Here is a 26838-nt window from a genome sequence, read left to right on the forward strand (position 1 = left end):
GGGAATCATGCTCACTTTCCTGATTCCTAGCTACCTGTCCTGAGACAGTTTGTTGTTTCCGAATATTCCAGACCAGGGAGTGATCAGAACACCCATTTCTTTTTTGAAAATTTGTTTCTAATGTGGATCAATCTTTTGGTTATCAGTCCTTTTAAACTTTGTCTTAGATTGTTTGCAATTTCTGTACACTGAAATGGGCTATTTTTCTTCATAATCTTCATATTTCATATTTTTCCTCTGTAATAATACTAGTGGGAAATAAGGCGTATTGAATACTTTGTATAGTAGTGTAAGAACTGAAAGATGTAATTTCAATCTTTGAATATTTTGCAGGGATTATTCATTCTGTTGGGTGGAACTCTCTGGGATAGGAAGGTAAGGACACAATTTTAGGATATTTGCTGTTTTGTGTTTATTGTTTTATTGTGTAATAAAATTACACAATAAAATTACACGCAACTACAGACATAATTAAGCATTAAGATTCATTTTCTTTGAAACACACAGGTACGAGAAGCTATACGGAATAAATATTCTTGGTCCAGGTGGAGTTCACAACACTCGAAGGTAATATTCTTTCTAAATAAAAGGTTGGAATCAAATGCATCCTTCTACATGGAGAAAATGACTTGTGTCGATAAAGGGGCCATTCTATACAGTATCTGGCTTTCGCTAGAGCAGTGCATGGTGGATTTAGATTCAAAGATAGCATTCCACCTCGGCAAGTGAATCATGAGAAGATTTTGTCACTTTATTTCTGTAGTTGGGAGATGAAGAAAACTAATTAATCCATGCTGATTTGAAAATAAAAGCAGTTGTTTTGAGAGGGATTTATTTCTAATTGTGTATATTGTTGGCAAAATAAAAATGTACAAGCACATGTTTTGATATCTTTTTTATTAGTATATGTTTCCCTTTTGCAGTCAATATCGCAAGGCATGTCGGCTCCTGTACTTTCCATCAATTCAACTTTTTCAAGAAATTTAAATAATTTGTTTGGTAAAACAGGTATGTGATGAAAAAATATGACATCAATTCATTTCCCATTGTTGCTATTCTGTATTTTTTTTTATCAGCTCAATCTCCAAATATATATTTTAGAGGCCAGTTCCTAACTCTTATACTGTTAAAGGATTCTTAGACTGTTTATGGAATTGCCTTTAAAAACATAAAAACTTCATTAAATCATTTAAAATCCAATTAGTCCAATTTTTAGGCTTGGTAACCTTGAAATGTACATACAATTTTCCTTCTCAGTTATTTATGTAAATACATTCAATATAAATGTTCCTTTTAAATGGACAATCTATTCAGGATCTCTGAGATGTCAGTGTCTTATGACTGCAGTCATCATGTCTGGAAAACGGCTAAAGATAATAAAATAAAACTCTGGTTTGACTCATTGATATGAGGGGTCTCTCTGAACTTGGTGCTCTCTGAACTTTGTTGTTTGCTTGCAGATGTTTTGCTACCCAACCAGGTAACTTCTTCAGTAATAACTCTTCCATTGGTCCTGGTGTGAGGCCAATCAGGCAAACTATGTGGATATTTTCATTATCTTTGGGCATTTTCTAGACATGGTTGATACTGTCACACTCGATAGGCAGTCAGTGACACTGGAATGCAGTTTGAAAAGGGTTGTTGATTGTGACTGACAGGCTAAGAATTGAAGAGGACTATTTACAATTTACTATAAATCTGCATATTTTAATTTTGATGGTCTTATGCAGGCTTATTCTTGTTTTCTATGGTTTCCTCTTAAGCTCAAAGAACAGTTTAAAGGCAACTAGCCTTAGGAACTGTTTTGTGCTTTATACCGTATCTAATAACTAGGCAAGACTTTTACCATTTTACTTCTCTACTCTACAGGAAAATACGAAGTCTCTTCTACAGAATCATCAACTATATTGTCTGAAAGCACTTCGAAGGCACATACTATACTGACATGAGTTCTAAAATACCTGCATATTTGAAAGAGCTCAAATATTTTTCAAATGATAACTACAGAATAAATAGTGAATAATAGAATGTTGACTTTACAGATTGTGGAAAGGAAGTGGCTTTTTAATTAACATTTTTTCTGGTATACCACATAATGAACGGACAAATAATTGAAATCTTTTAAGCTAGACATTCTGTGACACAGGCTCTAATGCTATTTTACAGAATTATTTATTTTACAGTATCGTTCAATGTAGCCATATTTGTTCCAATCCAGTGTTAAAAATGGACCAGTGGGAAAGACATATCACAGCCAAGAGCAAACATACTTCCCAAAAGTTATGTGTGCTGATATAAATTGTAGGAGCATTTGTTTATTATTTTCCTGAAAGTGAAAACATTGCTAGTGCAATCCTAGAGATGTCAGTTCAGAAGTAAATATAATTTTCAGTGGTTCTCTTCATACCCTGGTACATCCTTTTCTAGGACAAAATCCAGTATAAACTCACCTGGGAAGAACCCCATTGAATTGAGCAAGACTGGCTTCTGAGTTAGAGCAATGAAATTGCGCTGATCACCTTGTAAATAAACTGAAACATTTGAGCTATCAGCCTCTACAGAAGAGAAGCACTTTATTTTTATATTATAGAAACATTTCCAGTTCTGTTACTTGTTTTACTAGGAAAAAACAAAGGGAACCTTTCTATGTAAATATATATTTATGAAGATATGACTTAATAAAACCTGCTTCTCCAGAATTTCTTAAAGTGTCTTGCTTGTCTTTGCATGACTTTCTTTATGGGCTTCTGCAAGAAATTTCTAGTGAGAGGAAGAGGAGGAAAACTGCAACATGGGATATAATTATAAGGGGGGCATGCTTTGTTAGTGACTATTGACTTGATGTAATCTCCTTATCACAAGACCCATCACAAAATCCATCATAAGACTCTCTGATGACTCATAGCTGACCCATCACTAGACCCACACTTGATATACCTACACCTGAAGCCCTTATAAACAGAGAACACTGACACTGACATCCCCTAAACTCTGCTGAAGATGTTACCTATCCTGGTAATGAAACATTTGGAAACTAACCCACAAGCTGATAGAACGAACCTTCACTCTCTTCCTACTTCCAAGCTACAAATATTCACCATTATTGCACAGTACAGAAGAGTTAGGGAGTGCTGGGCATTTTTTTTTCATGTCCACTGACAATTGTCCATCTGACAATTCACTTGTTTTTTCAAAAAAAAAAAAGGGTTCCATGTTGTAGACTTGTTGTCTTTCTCAGTCCCACTTGGAGTGTCTTGCAACTGAATCTCAAACCTTTTGTATTCAAGCTGAATCTTTCTAAGGTGAGTTTCAGAAACTTGATCTTGAAGCATTGGCGAGCATTCTAGAGAATCTATGGCAACTGCCTTTTGCAACAGGGATGAGGCCAGGATTTGTAGGTAACCCTGTGCAAATTTCCCAAACTACAAAAAAGCTTCCATATTTTAAAATAATATCTCTACACTGGTTTGCTACTAAAAAAAAAGCAAACAAATTCATTTTTAGAATATAAAAAAACTAAAAAGCAGATTTTTAAAATTTTATTTTTAGACACACAAATACAAAGACATAGACTACATTTATACAACACACTGGAGCTTCATGTTCCTTCTAATAGCTGTTTTAGCAGTACATTCTTATTTACAACTAGCTGTACCCGGCCATGTGTTGCGGTGGCCCAGTCTGGTTAAATGGAAAAGAAAGAAAAGAGAAAGCGCAAGTCCCCTGGCAGAGGTGGGGAAGAACTTTCGGAGATTTGAGATTTCAAACAAACAAACATTGCATTTTTATTTATATAGATGTTTTCCCTCCTAATATATTTCACTTAAATTTCACAATTTTTAACCCTCTTGTTTCATTATCTTTTACTTATCTATCTATACTTTGGCTGTTTACCTCTGGCAGACTTTGTTCCTCTTGTGTATATGTAACATTTATCCTTGGTTTGTAATTATTATCTTTCTTAGGTTCTTGTCGTTAATCTTTATTTCTTTCCTCGAACCACCTGTACCGTTTTCCCCATACCAGATAATATTCTGCCTCTTCCTTTCCCTGATTTTCTTTTGTTAACTTGTCCATCTCAGCACAGTCCAGAATCATTCTTATTATTTCATCTTTATTTGGTGTCGACTTGTTTTTCCATCTCTGAGCGAATGCAATCCTAGATCCAGTCATTATATGTAAAATTAGATATAGAGTCTCTTTTTTATATTTAGTTGTCATTATACCTAATGGGAATGCCTCTGGTTTCCTGTCAATTTGGTTTCCTGTTATCAATTCCAGCCAAAAGAGCTCCACTTTGTGACAGCACTTAGTAAACCTTGTTTGATCTCAAAAAGCTACACAAAGTCAGGCCAGGTTGATCCTTGAATGGGATGTCAGCAAGACTGTAGGCTAATCTGGAAAGTTGAAAATAAATGTCCCAGAAGAAGGCAATGTCAGATCATTTCTGTCAACTACTCAGAGATGCATGTCCATGAGTTCAGTGATACTTTATCTGTATATTTAAGAAAAGAAAGGATTTATGTAACACATTTTTTCCCAACACTTCTAAAGAAATAAGTTGTTATGAGATGAGATTAAAAGAAAAGCATTTCTGGTACCACAGGTTTTAACCCCTTGGCAGAAAAGACCAAAGCAGATCTAGTGGCTTTTTATACAGCAAACAATCTACTGATTATTATATAACTCAACCTCTTGATTTTCATGCAAGCCTATGTGCTAGCTATTAATAATGCATCTTCCTGCTCTTCGTTAATGAGAATGTTTCGCCTCCAAAGAACAGCAGCAGAACAATGAAGTCGAAAGTATGCTCATTGAAATAACACAGCAGCCTACTCTCTAGAACATAATTAAACAGAGGAAGTAGCTCTGCACTTAATGCCAGGGAAGTAGGCCCTGGGAAATTAAATATAATTTATTCTCCACATCCATAGGACTGCAGGCTACAAATGGGGGATGGAGTTGGAGAGGACAGTATAGGAATGGTAGACCAGATACAACTCATCCATCAAAAGGAATATAAAACAGATCCATCAGGCCCATACTATATATTGATGAGGTGATATATGATGACAGTCCCAAAATGTTTCTTGGAGAAGCATTTCCTCCTTCTACTATAGAAACAATGATGATGGTTATTGCAAGATTTCCAGCAACTCCACAGCCAGCAGAAGATTCCAATGGATGGGTGCTTTCTGGCATTTCACACTGTCTCTAAGGAAGATTTTGCTTGGGGTGCATCTGGATAAAAATATTTTTAAAAAGGAAGAGAGACAGATTTTACAAGCAAACCTGAATATCTAGTCAATGGGTTGTTTTTTATTGCATGTACTGCTCAACATCTTCCTCTACCTTTCCCTTACAATTTTTAAAAAGGGAGTAAGATAAGGATTATATTTATGAAGACAGCATGCACTGTTCCTTCAGAAACACAAAATTAAAACTTGCACTTGTAAACAATCTGCGGAAAACTACTAGAGTTAATATTTCACATGTCATGAGCACACATTGTATTTTATAATCTACTTTATGGCATATAGTTAACTTTATGGCAGCATATTAAACAATTATTTCTGTTTGCAATTCAGACCTCTGTCTAACCAAACACAAATCATATCCTGTCATTCTGGGCCTACCAACATGGTATATGCAATAAATTTCCCTGGTAATTTAATGGTACACACAGGTGAAAGAAAAGAAAATCTGGTGTGAAAAGCTGAAGGTACCTGATTTCATAACATTCAGAATATTACTAAATTGTTAGACTGACTCTGTAATCCAGCACAGCTGCAAGGAAGGAGAAATGCAACTACTTATGACTGCAGTGTGGTTGCCATTACCTGGCTATGTTTCTCAAATCTGCACTGAGGGATCTCAACCAATCTCATTGTATATATGTTGTACACTGACAAATAATAATAATAATAATAATAATAATAATAATAATAATAATAATAATAATAATAATAATAATAATAATAATAAGAAGAAGAAGAAGAAGCAGCTGCAGCAGCAGCATTTGGAGATACACTGTATTTTTCTTCTTCTTAGATAGTAGCACAAGTCATAGCTTAATTATGTTAAATGGGTATTCAATGAATAGAAATTCAGGATTTTTTTTGGATCTCAAATTTTGATTACCTAGAGCAGGGGTGTCAAACTCAAGGGCCAGGTGCTTAGATGTGGCCTTCAGGGCTGTCCTGGAAACAGCAAAGGACCGGCCTGTGGTGCCTCTGCCAATGGGAGGGCTCCATTTTTCATCACCAACCACCATCCAAACACTGGTGACTTCATATTATTTTAAAGAAGAATAGGACACACTGAGGTTTCTCCTTGGTTAGAGAATTCAGGCTTGTAAGACATCTGCTTCTCTTTTTCCCCACCGGCACTCTTATTAACATAAATTAAATGGCCATGTCTGTAGATAAAATATTTGTCCTACTGAATAACATCTGTACTGTATCTCTTAGATTTGAATGTTACCATTTTGTCACCCTGGTGATGCCCATAAAGGTCTAAGATTCAGGAACCATAATGTTTGCCATCATTAAAATGGATGAAAGGATACTGTACTCTCTCCTTACAAAGTAAGCTTAACAGGCTTTTGTGCCTGTACAAAGGACCATAGTCCTTTGTATAGCATTCATGAATGCTTTAGAGAAAATGTTCCTGACGCAAAATGATTAAGCACAATTAATCTGTAAATATTTATCGGCTTTTTATGATCTGCTTTTTTATCCCTGTAAAAATCAGGTGAGAATGAAATTCATAACAGATGTTGAAAGTCCTCTATTACCACAGGGGTCACAGATCACATTGTATGTTACTGAAATATGACCGTTATAACTGCATTAGCTTTTTAAAGTGATAATAATTCCTGGAATCAATAGCTCTAGTACAACCCTTCTATGGCTATTCTGAAGACTGGGTGGGGGAACTGGCATTGACACATACTTGCTGGAACTCTACTGGATTAAGTCAGGAGAGTAAATGAGTGATTTGGTATGCTCTATTCATTTTCCTCTCTAGGATTTCTGTTCAATTTTGTTTCAAAGATTGAACTTTATGTTGAATTCTCAGGACATACTAGAGATGCTATTATATTCAACCCACTCTGCTGCCGTTTAGTCATTTTCTTTTTGATGAAGATGTGGCTCTCATATTAAATGATGATTAAATGATGAGGATTCCCTTCTAGAAAACCTTATGCATCATACAAATTGCAGGTGTTCAGTATACTTCTGAATTGTTAATAACCTCTTCTAAAGCTGTTGTACTTTAATCAACATAATATTTGGCTTCTAAATTGGTGGAATTGTGGAACTGCAAACTAAATGAATGCAGCATGGTCCATGGAAGGCAGGGCAGCTAATTAGCTGTCCCCAAGAATTAAGATGTTTTTCATTTGGGTTGTTAAATGTTGAAAAATAACATGAACTATGTGAAATAGTCTGACTTGCCTAATGATGCTAAACTCATTAGATTCGCTGCATCTGACAAATACTGGCCACTGCTTGGCAAGAAGTGGAAATGATGATAGTGAATATTCATTAATTCTTTCTACTTTATTAGTTTTGTTTATTTATCAATAAATTACAGTAGTCTGGGGTGATTTCAACCTGTGTATATTAATCTTGAATCAGCATAGCTGGCTGGGGAATTCTGTGAGTTGTAGTCCGCATATATTAAAGTTGCTGACTTTGAGAAGCTCTGTTCTAGAATCTTTGGTAGCTAAATGGTTCTACTCAAGGCTGGGCCAGCTCTAGAGAGCTTTATTGACACTTGGAAGTTAAGTGGTGGCTCACAAATTATCTTTTCCCCCTTCTCTTTACTAAATCTTTGAGTGCAGTCATCACCGGCTTTAGGTTAAGATCCTGTCTGTCCACTTTATCACATAGTGTTGAAGTGGACAATATTACCCTGAGAGAGGATTGTACATCCATTGATACTTGAGGATGGTGAGGAAGAGAACTATAAAAACGATCCATGAACCTTGAATTTACAGAAATACAGCTTTAATCAGATACTGTATGCAGGAAAGATTCTTTTCAAGAATTTCTCAAAAGTGGTGAAATGAATTCTCTTCTGAAACTGAAATTGTCCACACTGGCTGCTTACAAAAGGATGTCAACCCATATCCTTTAAACCTAACTTTTAGCAGCTGTTATTGTTGTATTTATTACTTTATTAAGTATACTGCAAATATAAAGTCTGATGATCATGGATTTTGTTGACATTTCTGCTTTTTATATCTTGAGGAATTTTCTCTCTCTTTTTTTTTAATAATTCAAGGCACTGAACATACATAGTACTGCTTCCTCTTCTTATTTTCTCCACCTTGTGAGATGGGTTAGACTGAGACAGACTATTTGATTTCTAAATATTTTTGAATGTTTAGTTATGCATATGTCATCAGCAGTTATCACAGCGGCACAGGCATATCCTTTAACCAGATAGCACCACTGTTAGAACAAAAATGAGCTTATTAAATTTCCTGTTTATATTTAATTACTAGAATAGGGGTGTCAAACTCACATTGTCATGGTGTCATCACGTGACATATTGTGACTTTTCCCCCTTCGCATGGACAGTGTGTGATGCATCTGGCTCATGGGCCGCGAGTTTGACAATCCTGTACTAGAAAAACCATCCACATTGTCAAGGAATGATTCTGTTTTCAAAAGCATTTAGAAAGGGGAAAAATGTCTGTGGGTTACCTGTCAGTGCAACATAAACTCTCACCACAGCAATGTTTTCGAGTGTTGTCCTAATCAGTGGGAGTTAACACCATTCCATGCTCCAGAAATTCATAGTAATAAATTTGGAATAAGGGAGGAGAAAAATGTGAACTTGGCACCAAGGTGTTGAATTTACCATTACAATGAGAGAACGATCTTGTTTCAGGAGACTGTTTTTCAAATCCAAACAGGTCATCTTTTTTCTTGAAAAAAATCCTTGGAAAGGATTATTCTGCATATGGCTGGAAGCGACAAGATGTTTGGAATCCCAGACCAACTTCTTCAGCCAAACGTGAGTCAATCTCCCCCCCTCCCTTAACTAGTAAAAGCTGCAATGGACTGGAGGACTGGAGTGGAGATAATTACTCCTTCCATGCAGCGATAAAAGAGCTGAGCCAGCAAGAAGGGATTTGGCCAGCATCTCTCACTAATCAAGCATCACCAAATTGGCCTTTCTTCCCAGATCATGAATGGCAGAGATGCCATTGGGCACCTACTTGATCGTCAACATGGGAAAATCCTCCAAGCCAGCAGAGGAGGCCTTGGCCCATAACCACCACCCATAGCCAGCCATTGATGGTTGAACTGCAACCTATGAATCAAGAAACCCCAGGTCATGGATGGGTGAGATGCCAATGGGCACCTGCTCTCCCTCAGCAGATGGCACCATGGCAGATAACTGGGCAGTGGCCAAACCAGGGATTGACCTCCCCAGCGGTTCCAGTCTCATCTGCAATGCCCCAACAGGTTCTTACCCCACCTTCCTACAGAGAAGAGTTCTCGATGATGGAAGAAGGGATGAATGAGGGGGAAGCTGCAGGATGGATAGCAGAACAATGTGATGAGGTGGTTCCTAAGTTTAGAGATGTAACTAGGTTCCTTCCTTTGTGGGGGCCAATAAAATGTCACCGTTGCTGCCAACTTGGCCACAGAGCATCAGAGTACTTGGCTCCAGCCTCAATGCCACAAACGTGTGCACCAACCGCCACGGCAGTAAAGAGAAGGCTCCAGATGCCACCAGAAAAGAATCATCTAGTAACAACCTCTGGAAGAGAATCCCCAAACTAAGGTGATGAAGAGTCCTACCAATGGGGAGGCCTTGGAGGAGGGAAATGCCGAAGATGACCCAATGGTTAGTGCACCCATCCGCCCCTTAGCCTTCCAAGTCCACCTCCAAGTATCCAAAACAGAGGTGGAAGGGGAAGTTGAAGCAGTTGTGGACACCAGTTGCACTCGATGCTTAATCAGCATGTCGATTGTAAAGCAACTGGGCCTACGCACAAGACCTCTAGTCTGTCCCATTCAGATGGAGCAGGTAGATGGAACGCTATTTGGAGGGGCCCCACCCACGCTAATAACTGAACTGGTAAAGTAATAATAATAATAATAATAATAATAATAATAATAATAATAATAATAATAATAATAATAATAATAATAATAATAATAATAATAATAATAATTAATAAATAATAATAAATAAATTAATAATAATAATAATAATAATAATAATAATAATAATAATAATAATAATAATAATAATAATAATAATAATAATAATAATAATAATAATAATAATTTAACTCCGCCATTGCCGGTCTCAAGCCCGGATGAGAAAGGAGGAGGGTTGGGGTCAGGTTGGCAACCTGGCCCCATAAAAAAATGTGCCATCCCATACTACATGGTGAAAGAAACGAATAAAAATTATATACCGCATCGGTTGTCGCGCGGGTTAACAAGGGCTGCGGCGGATGTTGAGGTCCCTGGGCATCCATCGACAAGTGGGCTACAAGTGGACCAGCCAACAAAACGACAGAAATATAGTGCAGATGAAAATCGTGCCATAATGGCCTGTTATTACAACTCAGAGCCAAAAAAAGAGGCTATTTAAAGCGAATGTATGATTTATGGAAACAACAATATCCAGATTCAAATGTTAGCGGACAACGACTAGCAGATCAAAGGCGATTTATTATACGGAATAAAGTGTTTAGCGAAGTTGAACTTGAGGAAATTCAGGCAAATTGCAAAAAAAAAAAAACATCACAAGAGGAAATAAGTGATACTCATGACACAACTAAAGAAATCATAGGAGAACTCTCAGAGGAAGCTGCCGGAGAGGAAATAAAAACACTACCACCAGAGCTAGTTACCATTGAACCAACTGATGAACCAACTCAAAAACAAAATGAACTGAAGGACAAGATCATGGAGCATTTTCTGGCTAGGGAGGAAAGGCAACATTTACCATCATTAAAAACTGTCCCTAAGAAAATTTTGGGTCCTATCATGAAAATGGTTAATGCAGTGCTTTCAACAATTGAATCGGGATCCATCTTGGAAACAAATCAGTTAATGTACAGTGCAGCTGTAATAGTCACTAATGAACTAGGCATTAAAATCAAAGTATCTAATCACACAATGGAAAAAGCATCAAAGCCAAAGTGGAAAATTGGATTAGAAAAAAAAGTCAAAAAATTAAGGGCAGATGCTAGCAACTTAAAGAACATGCATGAGCAACGGCTTAAAAACAGAAAAATCATAGATCAGCTAATCAGAAGATATAGATTGGATACAAGAAACATCAATGAAGCTGTAGAGATTGTAAAACAGCAGATAACAGCAACAGCTAGAAAAATTGAAAGATATGAGGCACGAATCATCCAGTATAAACAAAATCAACAATTTCGATCAGACCAACGGCGTTTTTATCAAAGTCTTAATGTGAATGGTGGCACCAAAAGTCAAAAACCAGAAAAGCAGGCCACAGCTAAATTCTGGAAAGAATTGTGGGGAAATGCAAAGGACTACAATAAGGAAGCAAAGTGGATACATGACTTTGAGGAAAGCATTGGTAACAAACAAATGCAAGTATTAGAAATAACAACTGAGATGGTCAAAAATCGAGTAAAAAAAGTAAAGAATTGGACATCACCTGGAAATGACCAATTACATGGTTTCTGGCTCAAATATCTGACCAGTTTACATGCAATGTTGGCCAGGCAACTGAATGAAATTTTACAAAATGGTCAAATTGATGAATGGTTGACAACTGGAAAAACATACTTGATTCAGAAAGATGCAACTAAAGGAACAATACCTGAAAACTACAGACCAATAACATGCTTGCCAACAACCTTTAAATTACTCACAGGCATTATTGTAGATAACATTATGGATTATTTGGAAACAAACAACATCTTGCCAGTAGAGCAAAAAGGCAACAAAAGAAGGAGTAGGGGCACAAAAGATCAGCTCCTAATTGATAAAATGATATTAGAAAATTGTAAGAAAAGAAAAACGAACTTGAATATGGTCTGGATTGATTATAAAAAAGCATTCGACTCATTGCCACATAGTTGGATCATAAAATGCTTAGAAACAACTGGCATTAGTAAAAATATTACATCCTTCACTGAAAAGGCGATGAAACAATGGAGAACTGAGTTGGCAGTAGGGAATGAGAACTACGGAATGGTTAATATCAAGCGAGGAATTTTCCAGGGTGATTCACTTTCACCTCTTCTCTTCATCATCGCGATGATCCCACTATCAGTAATCTTAAAAAAAATGAAATTAGGCTACCAAACAGCCAAAGAAGCTGAAAAAATTTCACATTTATTATATATGGATGATTTGAAACTCTATGGAAAGTCAGAAATAGAAATCCAATCACTGACAAACACAGTCCGAGTATTCAGCAATGATATTTCAATGCAGTTTGGCATGGAAAAATGCGCCACTGTATCCATAAAAAGGGGCAAAATCACTACATGTGAGGGAATTGAAATGCCCAATGGCCAACTAATTAAATGCAACGAAAATGAAGCCTACAAATACTTAGGCATTTTGCAGTTGGATAACATCAAACATGGAGAAGTAAAAACTATTGTCAGGAGAGAGTACACCAACAGAGTTAGGAAAATTTTGAAATCTAAATTAAATGGTGGAAATACAATCAAGGCCATAAATACCTGGGCAATACCAGTTATAAGATACACAGCTGGTATAGTTAACTGGACACAAGCTGATTTGGACATTTTGGACCGAAAAACAAGGAAACTAATGACAATGCACTACAGTTTACATCCACGTGGTGACACTGATAGACTATACCTGCCCTGAAGATCAGGTGGCAGAGGATTATTACAAGTGAAGCAAATAGTTGAAGAAGAAAAACATGCACTGGCTGATTATTTAAAAGAAAGTCAAGAACATCTATTAATCGAAGTAAAGAACAAAAATCTACTGAAGGCCCAACAGACGAAACAAGAATACAGAAAAGATGTGATAAAATCAAGAATGGAGAGTTGGCAGAACAAAGCCTTACATGGTCAATTTCTGGAAAAAATAAAAGATAAAGTGGACAGTGAAAAAACTTGGTTATGGTTAACAACAGGTACATTAAAGAAAGAAACAGAGTCACTAATCCTGGCTGCGCAAGAACAAGCTATCCGAACAAATGCCATTAAGGCCAAAATCGAAAAATCCTCTGATGATGCCAAATGCAGACTCTGCAAAGAAGTTGATGAAACTGTTGACCACATACTCAGCTGCTGTAAAAAAATCGTGCAGACTGATTATAAATTGCGGCACAATTCAGTAGCACAAATGATCCACTGGAATTTGTGCAAAAATTATAATATTAAAACAACAAACTGGTGGGAACATAAGCCTGAAAAAGTCACCGAAAATCAGATGGTCAAGATCCTGTGGGATTTTCGTATACAAACAGACAAAATACTAGCGCATAACACACCAGACATCACACTGGTTGAGAAAAAGAAGGTTACAATCATAGACATCGCAATACCAGGTGATAGCAGGGTTGAGGAGAAGGAACATGAAAAAGTCGCGAAATACCAGGACTTAAAAATTGAAATTCAACGATTATAGCACAAACCAGCAGTGGTAATTCCAATGGTAATCGGCACACTGGGTGCTATTCCAAAAGCACTGGAATTACATTTAAAACAGTTAAAACTTGACAAAATCACCATCAGTCAAATGCAAAAAGCTGCACTGCTTGGATCTGCACGTATATTACGAAAATACGTTACGACGTCCTAGGCCCCTGGGTGGGGCCCGACTAGTAATCAATGCCAGTGTGGTCGCGAGCAGAAGGGGCGGAAGGGAGGAGGAGGGGGAGGACACCATTCCTATACAGGGCTCTTTAATTCCAACGGTCGCAGGGAGGGGCAGATACGAGGACAGCTTAAGAACCTACAGTCGGTTGGGAGACCGTGGTTGCTGGTTACACCCGGTCGCTTGTACCAACCCCCGCGTTCTAGGTGGTCAAGAGTTACAGACCCAAGGCCTGAGGCTGCTGTTATGCAATGCGAGGTCCGTTGTTAACAAGGCCCCCCTCATTCACGATCTAATTTTAGAGGGGGAGCCGGACCTCGCGGGAATAACGGAGACCTGGTTGGGCCACAAGGGAGGTCTTCCCCTTGTCGAAATGTGCCCACCAGGCTACCGAGCATTTCACCAGCCCCGGGCCCAGGGAAGGGGCGGTGGGGTGGCAGCAATTATTCGGGAGGACTTAGAGCCGAGGGAGTCTACTGTGCCACAGACGTCCGGATGTGAATCCCTTGTTGTGAAATGGGGGCCTGGGAGACAGTTGGGCCTGCTGATAGTATACCTGGCTCCTCGCTATACATCAGCGGCCCTGCCCGAACTCCTCGAGCTGATCGCATCGGTGGCGGTTGAGACCCCCAAACTTTTAGTGATGGGGGATTTTAACCTGCCATCGATGGGAGAAGCATCAGAGGGGGTTCGGGAGTTCATGGCTTCCATGACAGCCATGGACCTGACTCAAATGATTCAGGGCCCGACACACGAGGGAGGACACACTCTGGACCTTGTTTTTGTCTCTGGCCAGTGGCTGAGTGATCTGGGAGGAGGGGACTTAACCATCACTCCCCTGTCATGGTCAGATCACTCACTCCTCCGTCTTGACTTCCCTGGTGCTACCTCCCGCTGCGGGGAGGCGGAACCGGAAAGTTCCAGATGGTTCCGCCCCAGGCGCCTGATGGAACCTGATAGGTTCCAGACGGAGCTTGGGCCACCTCCTGTAACCTTGACCCGCCCCCGGGTAGAGGACCTGGTAGTTGCGTGGAATAATGCAACTACCGGGGCCTTGAACCGGGTGGCGCCTTTGCGGCCTCTCCGGCCTCTCCGGCGGCAACGATCCACCCTAGCCCCTTGGTTTACCGAGGAGCTAAGGGTGATGAAGTGCCGCAAGAGACATCTAGAGAGTCGTTGGAGATCCTCTCGCTCCGAATTTGATCGAACACAGGCACGAGCCCATTTAAGGACGTACCTTGTGGCATTGAGAGTGGCCAAACGCCAATATTGTGCCACTCTCATTGCATCCGCGGACAACCGCCCTGCCGCCCTGTTTCGGGTGTCCCGCTCCCTCTTGTTTCAGAGGCCATGGGAGGCCCCCCTACAGGGCAGGGCAGAGGAATTTGGTAAATATCTGGAGGATAAAATCGCTCAAATCCGGAAGGATTGGGTTCCTGTCAGTGATCCAATGGAGACGTCCATGGCGAGTCTTGAGGTATCGATCTGGGAGGAGTTTGACTTGGTTGCCATCGAGGATTTGGACAGATTGCGTGGACGACTGCGACCCACCACATGTTTATTGGACCCGTGCCCCTCCTGGCTTGTACTGGCATCCTGGGAGGTTACACGAGACTGGCTCCTGGGCCTAGTGAATGCTTCACTGAGCGAGGGGTCTCTCCCGGCCGCCTTGAAAGAGGCAGTGGTGAAACCCTTGCTCAAGAAGCCTTCCCTGGACCCTTTGGAGATGGCCAATTATCGTCCTGTCTCCAACCTTCCCTTTTTGGCGAAGATTGTAGAGAGTGTGGTGGCCTACCAGTTTCCTCGACATCTGGAGGAAAATGATTATCTAGACCCGCGCCAGTCCGGCTTCCGCCCTGGTCACAGCACGGAGACGGCCTTGGTCGCGTTGGTGGATGATCTCTGGAGGGCCAGAGACAGAGGTTGTTCCTCTATCCTGGTCCTATTAGACCTCTCGGCGGCTTTTGATACCATCGACCATGGTATCCTGCTGCGCCGGCTGGAGGGGCTGGGGGTCCGGGGCACCGTTTTGCGGTGGTTCGGCTCCTACCTTTCTGACCGGACGCAGCGTGTGTTGGCAGGAGAAGAGAGGTCGACCCTACGCCCCCTTACTTGTGGGGTGCCACAGGGGTCGGTCCTCTCGCCTCTCCTCTTCAACACATATATGAAGCCGCTGGGTGAGATCATCCGTGGTTTCGGGGTGGGATACCATCTGTACGCTGATGATACTCAGCTGTACTTTTCCACCCCGAACCACCCCAACGAGGCCATCGACGTGATGTCCCGGTGTGTGGAAGCCGAACGGATCTGGATGGATGACAACCGACTCAAGCTCAACCCCTCCAAGACGGAGTGGCTGTGGGTACCAGCTCCCCGGTTCAGCCAATTAATTCCATCATTGGCCATTGGGGGCATTCAACTTGCCCCCGTGGAGCGGGCACGCAATTTGGGCATCCTCCTGGATGCCTGGCTGTCCATGGATGACCATGTGACAGCCGTGGCAAGGGGGGCGTTCCACCAGGTTCGCCTGGTGCGTCAATTGCGCCCCCTACTGGACCGGGACACCTTACGCACAGTCACTCATGCGCTGGTGACGTCTCGCTTGGACTACTGTAACGCTCTTTACATGGGGCTTCCCTTGAAATGCACCCGGAGGCTACAGTTGGTCCAGAACGCAGCCACGCGGGTAATTATGGGGAGTACTAGGTACTCCCATGTGACACCGTTCCTGCGCGAGCTGCACTGGCTTCCTGTGGTCTATCGGGTGCGTTTCAAGGTTTTGATAATAATCTTTAAAGCGCTCCATGGCTCAGGACCTAGTTACTTGCGGGATCGTATTCTGCCCCATACATCCCTGCGACCAATCCGCTCGCACAGAGAGGGCCTCCTCCAGGTGCCGTCCACAAGACAGTGTCGGGGGGCGGCGCCTAGGAGTAGAGCCTTCTCTGTGGTGGGCCCAGCCCTGTGGAATGACCTCCCTCCGGATATTAGGAATACCTCTGACCTCCGCTCCTTTCGTATTAAGCTTAAGACCCACCTATTCCAAGCAGCTGGCCTGGCTCAACTTTGATCTAACCATATCGCTCCTGACGGGCTTTTACTGGGTATTTTAATTATATTTAATTATCTAGGGGTTTTTAAATATTGTATTTTAATTGTTTTATTTATCAGCCGACCTCCTCCTTGTGTATGTCTCGGTATATGTCTCTGTTATATGTTTGTTTTGTCCATATTTATTTCATATGTTTCATTGTACGCCGCCCCGAGTCCTTCGGGAGAGGGTGCGGCTAAGAAATAAATATTTATTATTATTATTATTATTATTATTATTATTATTATTATTATTATTATTATTATTATTAAATCCGGCGAATCAACTGGCCGCTGTGATACAATCGTATAATAATAATAATAATAATAATAATAATAATAATAATAATAATAATAATAATAATTTATTAAATTTCTAGACCGCCCCCTCTCCCCGGAGGGACTCGGGGCGGTGTACAGGAATAAATTTAAAAACATACAAACAATCATTACAAGTGGGCTGCCACTATGAGTTTCTCAGATTCATTGTGGCTCCAGAGAGGCCGGAAAATATTATCTTGGGGCTTGCATGGCTTGACAAGTGGAAGCCTATGATAAAGTGGGAAGATGGCAGTAGGAAATTGATAATTGTGTTTGGGCCGCTACCACTAATGGAGGAAAAGGGCCACCATGGGATGATTGAACCCAAGAGCCCAGAACCTGCAGCACCTGCGCAGAGACAAAAAACCCAGGGATCCAACAAGTACCAAAACTCTTGTTGGGGGGTATGTTTCTTTGAGAAAACCACAGTACGACAGTAAGAAGGGAGAAGTCGTTCCCCCCATCATTCCCTCCTTCTACCAAAAGACAGCCCAAGTCACTAACCAAAGCCGGATAAGCTGATGACAGCTATGAAATTGGCACTCCCAACAGACCAGTGGCTCAACAATAACCAGGATATCCTAATGATGGAAAATGGATTAACCTGGAAGGGGTCAAAACTGTGTCCCAGCAGGGTTGAGGCTGAAAGTTCTACAGCAAAGTCATGAGGCGGAACTAGGAGGCCATTTGGATTCCTAAAAACGCTCCACCTTGCCAGGCATCAATTTTGGTGGCCAAAGATTAAATCAGAGGTGAAAGATTACGTAAAAAGCTTTGCTACTTGCGCAACAATGAAACCACTGCCGGAGAAGTCCCCTGGACTACTACAATGAGTGGCCAGCCCTAACCGGCCATGGAAAGAGGTCGCAATGGATTTCATCATTGAACTCCCAGACAGCAGTGGGAACAGAGTAATCTGGACAGTTATTGATTTGGTTTCCAAGCAGGCGCACTTCAGCGCTTGCTCAGGGTTGCCATCCGCAAAGAAATTAGCGAAAATGTTTGTGAAACACATTTATCGCCTGCACAGAATGCCCAAGAGGATCATTTCAGACCGCGGAGTCCAGTTTACAGCCAGGTTCTGGAGAGAGGTCCTGAGATCCATTGGGTCCACACAGGAACTGAGCTCAGAGGTTCATCCCAGCATAAATTGCGCAGGAGAGAGAGCCAATGAGATGGTGGAACAATACATCCGTTGTTACATGGACTATCAGCAAGACAACTGGTCGGACTTGCTACCCTCGCCAAAGTGGCATACAACAATGCGATCCACAGCAGCACTGGATTAACTCCTTTCCAGATTACCAGTGGCATGGAATTTGTTCCCATGCCTGAGCTGCCTAGAGAACCCCCCTCCTCTATGTCTTTGAATGAATGGATGGACACACTAAAGAAAGGATGGGAAAATACGAAGAAAGCTCTAGCAGATGCGGCAGAAGCCTACCAGAAGCAAGCTGATAAACACCGCTCGCTCGAAACCCCCTTTCGTGTGGGGGACAAAGTTTTTGTATCTACCAAATACATGAGATTAAGAATGCCTAGCAAGGAATTTGGTCCAAAATTTCTAGGTCCATTCCCAATAGTGAAGATAGTTAACCCAGTGACAGTTCGACTCAGTCTACTAAGAATTCTAGGGAAAATTTACCCAGTATTTCATCGTAGCTTGTTGAAACCAGTAATTGGGTCCAGCATAAGACCGTCCACCCAAGCTCCCCCTCCTCCTGTAGTGGTAGAAGGGGAAACACATTATGAAGTGAAACAAATCTTAGATTCCAGGCTGAATAGGGATTGCTTACAGTATTTAGTGCATTGGAAGGGTTACAAAAGGAAGTATTGTAAGAGAGCAAAGAAGAGAGGATTCCTGAAAGAGAAACCACTGTTAGGTGTTGCCCTGTCTAAGACTTGGTCCAGCACAATCCATCATCGGCATATATTTACTCTCCAAAGATGTCCGAAAACAAACTTCATTCTTGCTCTATATGTTATAGAAGATTGGTTAATCCTATTACACAGTACTGCAGATTGTTAGCTAGACGCAACAACCTCCTGAAAAAATGTCTTTTTTCAGATACATATGGAGTAACATACCACAGCTATTCTCTCAGCAGGAGAAAGAAAAGGCCTGGTCCTTTCAAAACTAGAAACTTAAGAGAAATTATACTGTAAAGCAGGGGACACAGCCATGTTCATTATACCAGTGATGTGCGGTGAGGTTTATGGCTGGTGAGGCTGGTGATGTCATCAGAAAGGCGGGGAATGGGACCACGTGTGCTGGAGGCTCAGGCTGCCTCAGCCTCCAGCACACGTGATCCCATTCACCGCCTTCCTGAGCGTGCTCCGCTGGCTCGTGCTCCGCAGTCCTCGAAAGCGACTGGGGAACGACGAGAACCTTCCTGGACGACTGAGGGAGGAGCTTCCGGGGAAATGGCGGCTGGCTTCTGAGCTCCGTATGTTTACGGGGGCTCTCTGACGGGGCAGGGGATGCTGCCGGCCGTCTTTCCACCTTGAGGGCCAGGAATCAGATCAACGACCACCCTGGCTTTTCCTAGGACCTAAATTGGTCCTCCAGGGTGGTCGAACAGCCAGGGGAGGGGAGGGGAAGGCACCGGCTGGAGCTGGAGCTGGAGTCGGAGCTGGAGGCCGGTGATGGTGACAGCGGCGGCAGCAGCGACGGCGGCAGCAGAGGAACGACAAAGGGGGCGGCGGCGATGTCCCAAGCGACCTAAGCGGCGACGGCACTCGTTCCGGCGACCAGAGCGGCGACGACAGCGGCGGTGGTGACTGGAGACGCCGAATACCAAAATTCTCGGCCGCTGTGAGTGCGATCTAGCGGGAAGCCTGGTGAGGGCCGTGCGGGGGCTGAGCGAGGCTCGAGGCGCCGGAGGCCGATGGAAGGTCTGCGGGAGGGCCATAGGCCGGCCAGAGCGGCGCTTGGGCCTGGAGCAGCGGCTGGGAGTCGCCGAAGCATGGGGAGGCAGGCAATGACGGGGACTAGATGCTAGAGGTCTGCGCTGGAGCCTCGGCAGAAGGAGGGAGACCTGTGGCACCGGGGGCAGGGCGGGGCTCGCCCTGGAGACTGGCAGGAGGCTTATCGCCAGGTTGGCAGAGGATCCATCGGCCTCCTGCCAGCTGCCTGCCATGGTTGTGCCCAGGCGCCCCTCGCTGACCATCTGCAATTATCTGCCCGCCTGATATCTGGCTATCTACAACTGCTTCCAGCTGACTGTCGGTGCGTACCTGCTAGATTACCCCCCTACCATCTTTCACCCCTACCATCTTACTGTTCATCTGCCCCCTCCGCTTATCATCAATTATTTACCATGGACTATCTGCCTTTTACCGCCCACCATGGACTGTCTCCTGGCCTCCATCCACCTATCATCCGACCTATCATCCGACCACCTGACCAGCTCACCATTTTTTCATCTAGATGTGACTATAGGCACTGCTATCCCCTTCGTATGGAACCCTGGCTTGTTGACTCACTTAACATCGACAGCACCCTGGCCCTGTTATAGCTCTTTCCATCATATATTTGAGGTCAGACTTGCTCCTACTGTGGGAGTCCCCCCTCTCTCAGGTATGGCCCTCTGCCCTCTCAAGGGCCCACCTTGATGACGGGTTCGTTAACCCAGAGAGGTGGAGGAAGCGTAGACTCAGGGGTTTTTTAACAAAATGTTTTTTATATGTTTTAGGGGGCTCCAGGGTGGGTGGGAGGGTTAATCAGGCCAGGAGGGGGACCAGTGCCAGGTGAACAGGTGAGGTCAGGAGGGGAGTGAGCGGAGTGGGGGGAGGGAGAATGATATTCCAATAGAAGGTTGTCCTATTCCAACGGTCATGGGGAGGGGTGGGTGCGAGGATGGAAGAAAATCTCGTAGTCGGTTGGGAGACCGTGGCTGTTGGACACGCCCAGTCGCTTGCACCAACCCCGCAGTCTAGGTGGCCAGGACCTACAGAGCCAGGGCCTGAGGCTGATACTTTGCAATGCAAGGTCCGTTGTCAACAAGGCCCCCCTCATTAATGAGTTGATCTCGGAAGGGGAGCTGGACCTTGCAGGGATAACGGAGACCTGGTTGGGCCACGAGGGTGGTTTACCCCTCGTGGAAATGTGCCCACCGGGCTACCGTGCATTTCATCAGCCACGGGCCCTGGGTAAGGGTGGTGGGGTGGCGGTAATTATACGGGAGAGTCTGGAACCGAGGGAGTTCACTGTGCCACAGATATCTGGGTGTGAGTCTCTTGGCATGAAATGGGGCCCAGGGAGGCAGCTGGGCTTGCTGATTGTATACTTGGCTCCTCGCTATGCATCAGCGGCCCTGCCTGAGCTCCTCGAGCTGATCGCAGAGACGGCGGTTGAGACCCCCAAACTTCTGGTTATGGGGGATTTCAACCTCCCGTCGACGGGTGAAGCATCCGAGGCGGCTCGGGAGTTCATGGCTTCCATGACAACCATAGACCTGACCCAACTAATTCAGGGCCCCACACACGAGGGTGGCCACACGCTGGACCTTGTTTTTGTCTCTGGACTGTGGACGAGTGATCTGGGAATAGGGGATTTGGTTATTACACCCCTGTCATGGTCAGATCACTCATCTCTCCGGCTCGACTTCCCTGGAGCTACCCCCCGCCGCGGGGAGGCGGAACCAGATTGTCCAAGATGGTTCCGCCCCAGGCGCCTGATGGAACCGGATAGGTTCCAGACGGAGCTTGGGCCACTTCCTGTAGCCCTGACCCGCTCCCGGATGGAGGACCTGGTGGCCGCATGGAATAGGGCGGCTGCCGGGGCCTTGGACCGGTTTGCGCCTTTGCGGCCTCTCCTGCGGCAACGAACCACCCTGGCTCCTTGGTTTACCGAGGAGCTAAGGGTGATGAAACGCCACAAGAGATGCCTAGAGAGCAGGTGGAGGTCCTCATGCTCCGAATCTGACCGAACACAGGTAAGAGCCTATTTACGGACCTAACTTGTGGCATTAAGAGCGGCCAAACGTAGACATTGTGCCGCTCTTATTGCGTCCGCAGACAACTGCCCTGCCACCCTGTTTCGGGTGACCCGCTCCCTCCAATTACAGAGGCCGCGGGAAGCCCCTTTGCAGGGTAGAGCAGAGGAGTTTGGGGAATATCTGCAGGACAAAATCGCTCAGATCCGGAGTGGATGGGCCCCCCTCAGTGGACCGGGGGAGACGTCAGAAGCGAATCTTGAGGGACCACGCTGGGAGGAGTTTGACTCTGTTGCCCCCGAGGATTTGGACAGGTTACGTGGGCGACTGCGAGCCACTACATGTTTATTGGACCCGTGTCCCTCCTGGCTTGTACTGGCATCCTGGGAGGTTACACGAGGCTGGCTCCTGGGTCTAGTGAACGCTTCATTGGGTGAGGGGTCCTTACCGGCCGCCTTGAAAGAGGCGGTGGTGAGGCCCTTACTCAAGAGGCCTTCTCTGGACCCGGCGGAGCTAGCTAATTATCGTCCCGTCTCCAACCTTCCCTTCTTAGTGAAGGTTGTAGAGAGTGTGGTGGCACAACAGTTCCCACGTCACCTGGAGGAAACCGATTATCTAGACCCGCGCCAGTCCGGTTTCCGGCCCGGTCACAGCACGGAGACGGCCTTGGTCGCGTTGGTGGATGATCTCTGGAGGGCCAGAGATAGGGGTTGTTCCTCTATCCTGGTCCTATTAGACCTATCAGCGGCTTTTGATACCATCGACCATGGTATCCTATTGCGCCGGCTAGAGGGGGTGGGAGTTGGGGGCACCGTTTTGCGGTGGTTCTGCTCCTACCTCTCCGACCGGATGCAATGTGTGTTGGCAGGGGAGCAGAGGTCGACCCTGAGGTCGCTCACTTGTGGGGTGCCGCAGGGGTCGGTCCTCTCGCCCCTCCTGTTCAACACATATGTGAAGCCGCTGGGTGAGATCATCCGTGGTTTTGGGGTTGGATATCACCTGTACGCTGATGATACGCAGCTGTACATCTGCACCCCAAACCACCCCAATGAGGCCGTCGAAATGATGTCCCGGTGCTTGGAAGCCGTTCGGGTCTGGATGGGGGAGGCAGATGGCCATTCTTCCCTGGGACTGGACATGGAGGAGAGACACGGGGGGATTGGTAGACATCTGCTGAAGGTTTGACTTTTTCCATTCTATTCCTGTTGACAACTGCCTCCCTTGCTAAAACTTCGAATTCCATCAATTTTTTCTATTACCATGACTATGGCTTTGCCCTTAACATCCTGCTTTAATCGGCTTCAATACCATCCTGAGATCCTCCTTAGATAAATCTAGCTAGTCGGCTAGCCCACCAACTTACCCTTTCCATCTAGGGTAAGGACAATCTCATGACAAACTATGATTCCATCTACAGGCACTTGAAATAATCTTGCCCCTGTGATACAATTGTTTGATTCTCACGCACACAAGGTCTGACCTACTGCTACTGCGAGAGTCCCCCCTCTCGCAGGTATGGCCTCCAGCCCTTTCAAGGGCCCACCTTGAGGACGGGTTTATTAACCCAGAGAGGTGGAGGAAGCGTAAACTAAGGGGCTTTTTAATTAATCGTTTTTTAATAATTTTAAGGGGTTCCAGGGTTGGGGGGGGTGGATCAGGTCAGGAGTGATGGTAGAGCCAGGCGAATAGGTGTGGTCGAGAGAGGAGGGAGCGGAGTGGGGGAGGAGAGGGAAGATAGCATTCCAATACAGGGCTCCTTGATACCAACGGTCGTAGGGAGGGGTAGGTGCGAGGACAGATTAAGAACTCATAGTCGGTCAGGAGACTGTGGTTATTGGTCATACCCGGTCGTTTGTACCAACCCCCGCATGCTAGGTGGTCAGGATCTATAGACCCAGGGCCTGAGGCTGTTGTTATGCAATGCGAGGTCCGTTGTCAACAAGGCCCCTCTCATCAATGATTTGATTTTGGAGGGGGAGCCGGACCTCGCAGGAATAACAGAGACCTGGTTGGGCCACGAGGGAGGTCTACCCCTCGTGGAAATGTGCCCACCAGGTTATCGAGCATTCCACCAGCCACGGGCCCAGGGAAGGGGCGGTGGGGTAGCGGTGATTATCCGGGAATCCTTAGAGCCGAGAGAGTTCACTGTGCCGCAGACATCCGGGTGTGAGTCCCTTGTCGTGAGATGGGGCCCAGGGGGACAGTTAGGCCTGCTGATAGTATACCTGGCTCCTTGCTATACATCAGCGGCCCTGCCTAAACTCCTCGAGCTGATCGCATCGGTGGCGGTTGAGACCCCCAAACTTTTAGTGATGGGGGACTTCAACCTGCCATCGATGGGAGAAGCGTCTGAGGTGGTTTGGGAGTTCATGGCTTCCATGACAGCCGTGGACCTGACTCAATTAATTCAGGGCCCTACGCACGAAGGAGGCCACACGCTGGACTTCGTTTTTGTCTCTGGCCAGTGGATGAGTGATCTGGGAATAGAGGATTTAACTATCACTCCCCTGTCATGGTCAGATCACTCACTTCTCCAACTTGACTTCCCTGGTGCTACCCCCGCTGCGGGGAGGCGGAGCCGGAAGGCATTAGATGGTTCCGTCCCAGGTGCCTGATGGAACCAGATAAGTTCCAGACGGAGCTTGGGCCACCTCCTGTAGACCTGACCCGCCCCTGGATAGAGGACCTGGTAGCCGCATGGAATAGTGCGACTGCCGGGGCCCTAGACTGGGTGGCACCCTTGCGGCCTCTCCTGCGGCAACGAACCACCCTGGCCCCTTGGTTTACCGAGGAGCTAAGGGTGATGAAACGCCACAAGAGACGCCTAGAGAGTCGTTGGAGATCCTCCCGCTCCGAATTTGACCGAGCACAGGTACGAACCTACTTAAGGACATACCTTGTGGCATTAAGAGCGGCCAAATGTCAAAATTGTGCCGCTCTTATTGCATCCGCAGATAACCGCCCTGCCGCCCTGTTCCAGGTGACCCGCTCCCTTCTGTCACAGAGGCCGCGGGAAGCCCCTCTACAGGGCAGGGCAGAGGAATTTGGGAAATATCTGCAGGATAAAATCGCTCAAATCTGGAGGGAATGGGTCCCTTTCAGTGGGCTAGGGGAGACGCCCGAGGCGAGTCTTGAGAGACCACTCTGGGAGGAGTTTGACTCGGTTGCCATCGAGGATTTGGACAGGTTACGTGGGCGTCTGCGACCTACCACATGTTTATTGGACCCGTGTCCCTCCTGGCTTGTACTGGCATCCTGGGAGGTTACAGGCGACTGGCTCCTGGGGCTGGTGAATGCTTCGTTGGGCGAGGGGTCTCTGTCGGCCTCCTTGAAAGAGGCAGTTGTGAGACCCTTACTCAAGAAGCCTTCCCTGGACCCAACGGAGCTAGCCAATTATCGTCCTGTCTCCAACCTTCCCTTCGTAGCGAAGGTTGTAGAGAGTGTGGTGGCTCAACAGTTCCCACGTCACCTGGAGGAAAATGATTATCTAGACCCACGCCAGTCCGGCTTCCGACCCGGGCACAGCACGGAGACGGCCTTGGTCGCGTTGGTTGATGATCTCTGGAGGGCAAGAGATAGGGGCTGTTCCTCTATCCTGGTCCTATTAGATCTCTCAGCGGCTTTTGATACCATCGACCATGGTATCCTGTTGCACCGGCTGGAGGGGTTGGGGGTTAGGGGCACCGTTTTACGGTGGTTCGGCTCCTACCTCTCCGGCCGGACGCAACATGTGTTGGCAGGGGAGCAGAGATCGACCCTGAGCCCCCTCACTTGTGGGGTGCCACAGGGGTCGGTCCTCTCGCCTCTCCTGTTCAACACATATATGAAGCCGCTGGGCGAGATCATTCGTGGTTTTGGGGTGGGATATCATCTGTACGCTGATGATACTCAGCTGTACATTTCCACCCCGAACCACCCCAACGAGGCCGTCGAAATGATGTTCCGGTGTTTGGAAGCCGTACGGGTCTGGATGGGTGACAACCAACTCAAACTCAACCCCTCCAAGACGGAGTGGCTGTGGCTTCCGGCCCCCCGGTTCAACCAGTTGCTTCCATCTCTGGCCATCGGGGGCGAGCAACTGGCCCCCATGGAGCGGGCGCGCAATTTGGGCATCCTCCTGGATGCCCGGCTGTCCATGGATGACCATGTAACAGCCGTGGCAAGGGGGGCGTTCCACCAGGTCCGCCTGGTGCGCCAATTGCGCCCCTTATTGGACCGGGATGCCTTACGCACAGTCACCCATGCGCTGGTGACGTCTCACCTAGACTACTGCAATGCTCTCTACATGGGGCTTCCCTTGAGATGCACTCGAAGACTACAGTTGGTCCAGAATGCGGCCGCGCGGGTGATTATGGGGAGTACTAGATACTCCCATGTAACACCTCTCCTGCGTGAGCTGCACTGGCTTCCTGTGGTCTATCGGGTGCGTTTCAAGGTGTTGATTACGATCTTCAAAGGGCTCCATGGCACAGGACCTAGCTACCTGCGGGATCGCATCCTGCCCCATACATCCCTACGACCAATCCGCTCGCACAGAGAGGGACTTCTCCGGGTGCCGTCCACTAAACAGTGTCAGAGGGCAACACCCAGGAGTACGGCCTTCTCTGTGATGGGCCCAGCCCTTTGGAATGACCTCCCCCTCGACATTAGGATTACCTCCGATCTCC

General features: G+C 45.4%; 1 protein-coding gene across 1 annotated transcript in view; it reads left to right on the forward strand.

Annotated features, from left to right (window-relative positions):
* ADGRF5 (adhesion G protein-coupled receptor F5) overlaps window positions 1-2699 on the forward strand; it is a 35805-nt gene extending 33106 nt beyond the window's left edge. The window contains exons 17-20 of the mRNA XM_081941896.1: window positions 334-375; window positions 508-567; window positions 924-1008; window positions 1870-2699. Of these exons, the coding sequence (XP_081798022.1) occupies window positions 334-375; window positions 508-567; window positions 924-1008; window positions 1870-1949 (267 nt within the window). The 3' untranslated portion in view covers window positions 1950-2699. The remainder of the gene's footprint in view (window positions 1-333; window positions 376-507; window positions 568-923; window positions 1009-1869) is intronic.
* Window positions 2700-26838: the final 24139 nt, after the last annotated feature.

This window comes from Natrix helvetica (assembly GCF_964273705.1).
Source record: "Natrix helvetica genome assembly, chromosome: 2".
In the NCBI taxonomy this organism is placed as follows: Eukaryota; Metazoa; Chordata; class Lepidosauria; order Squamata; family Natricidae; genus Natrix; species Natrix helvetica.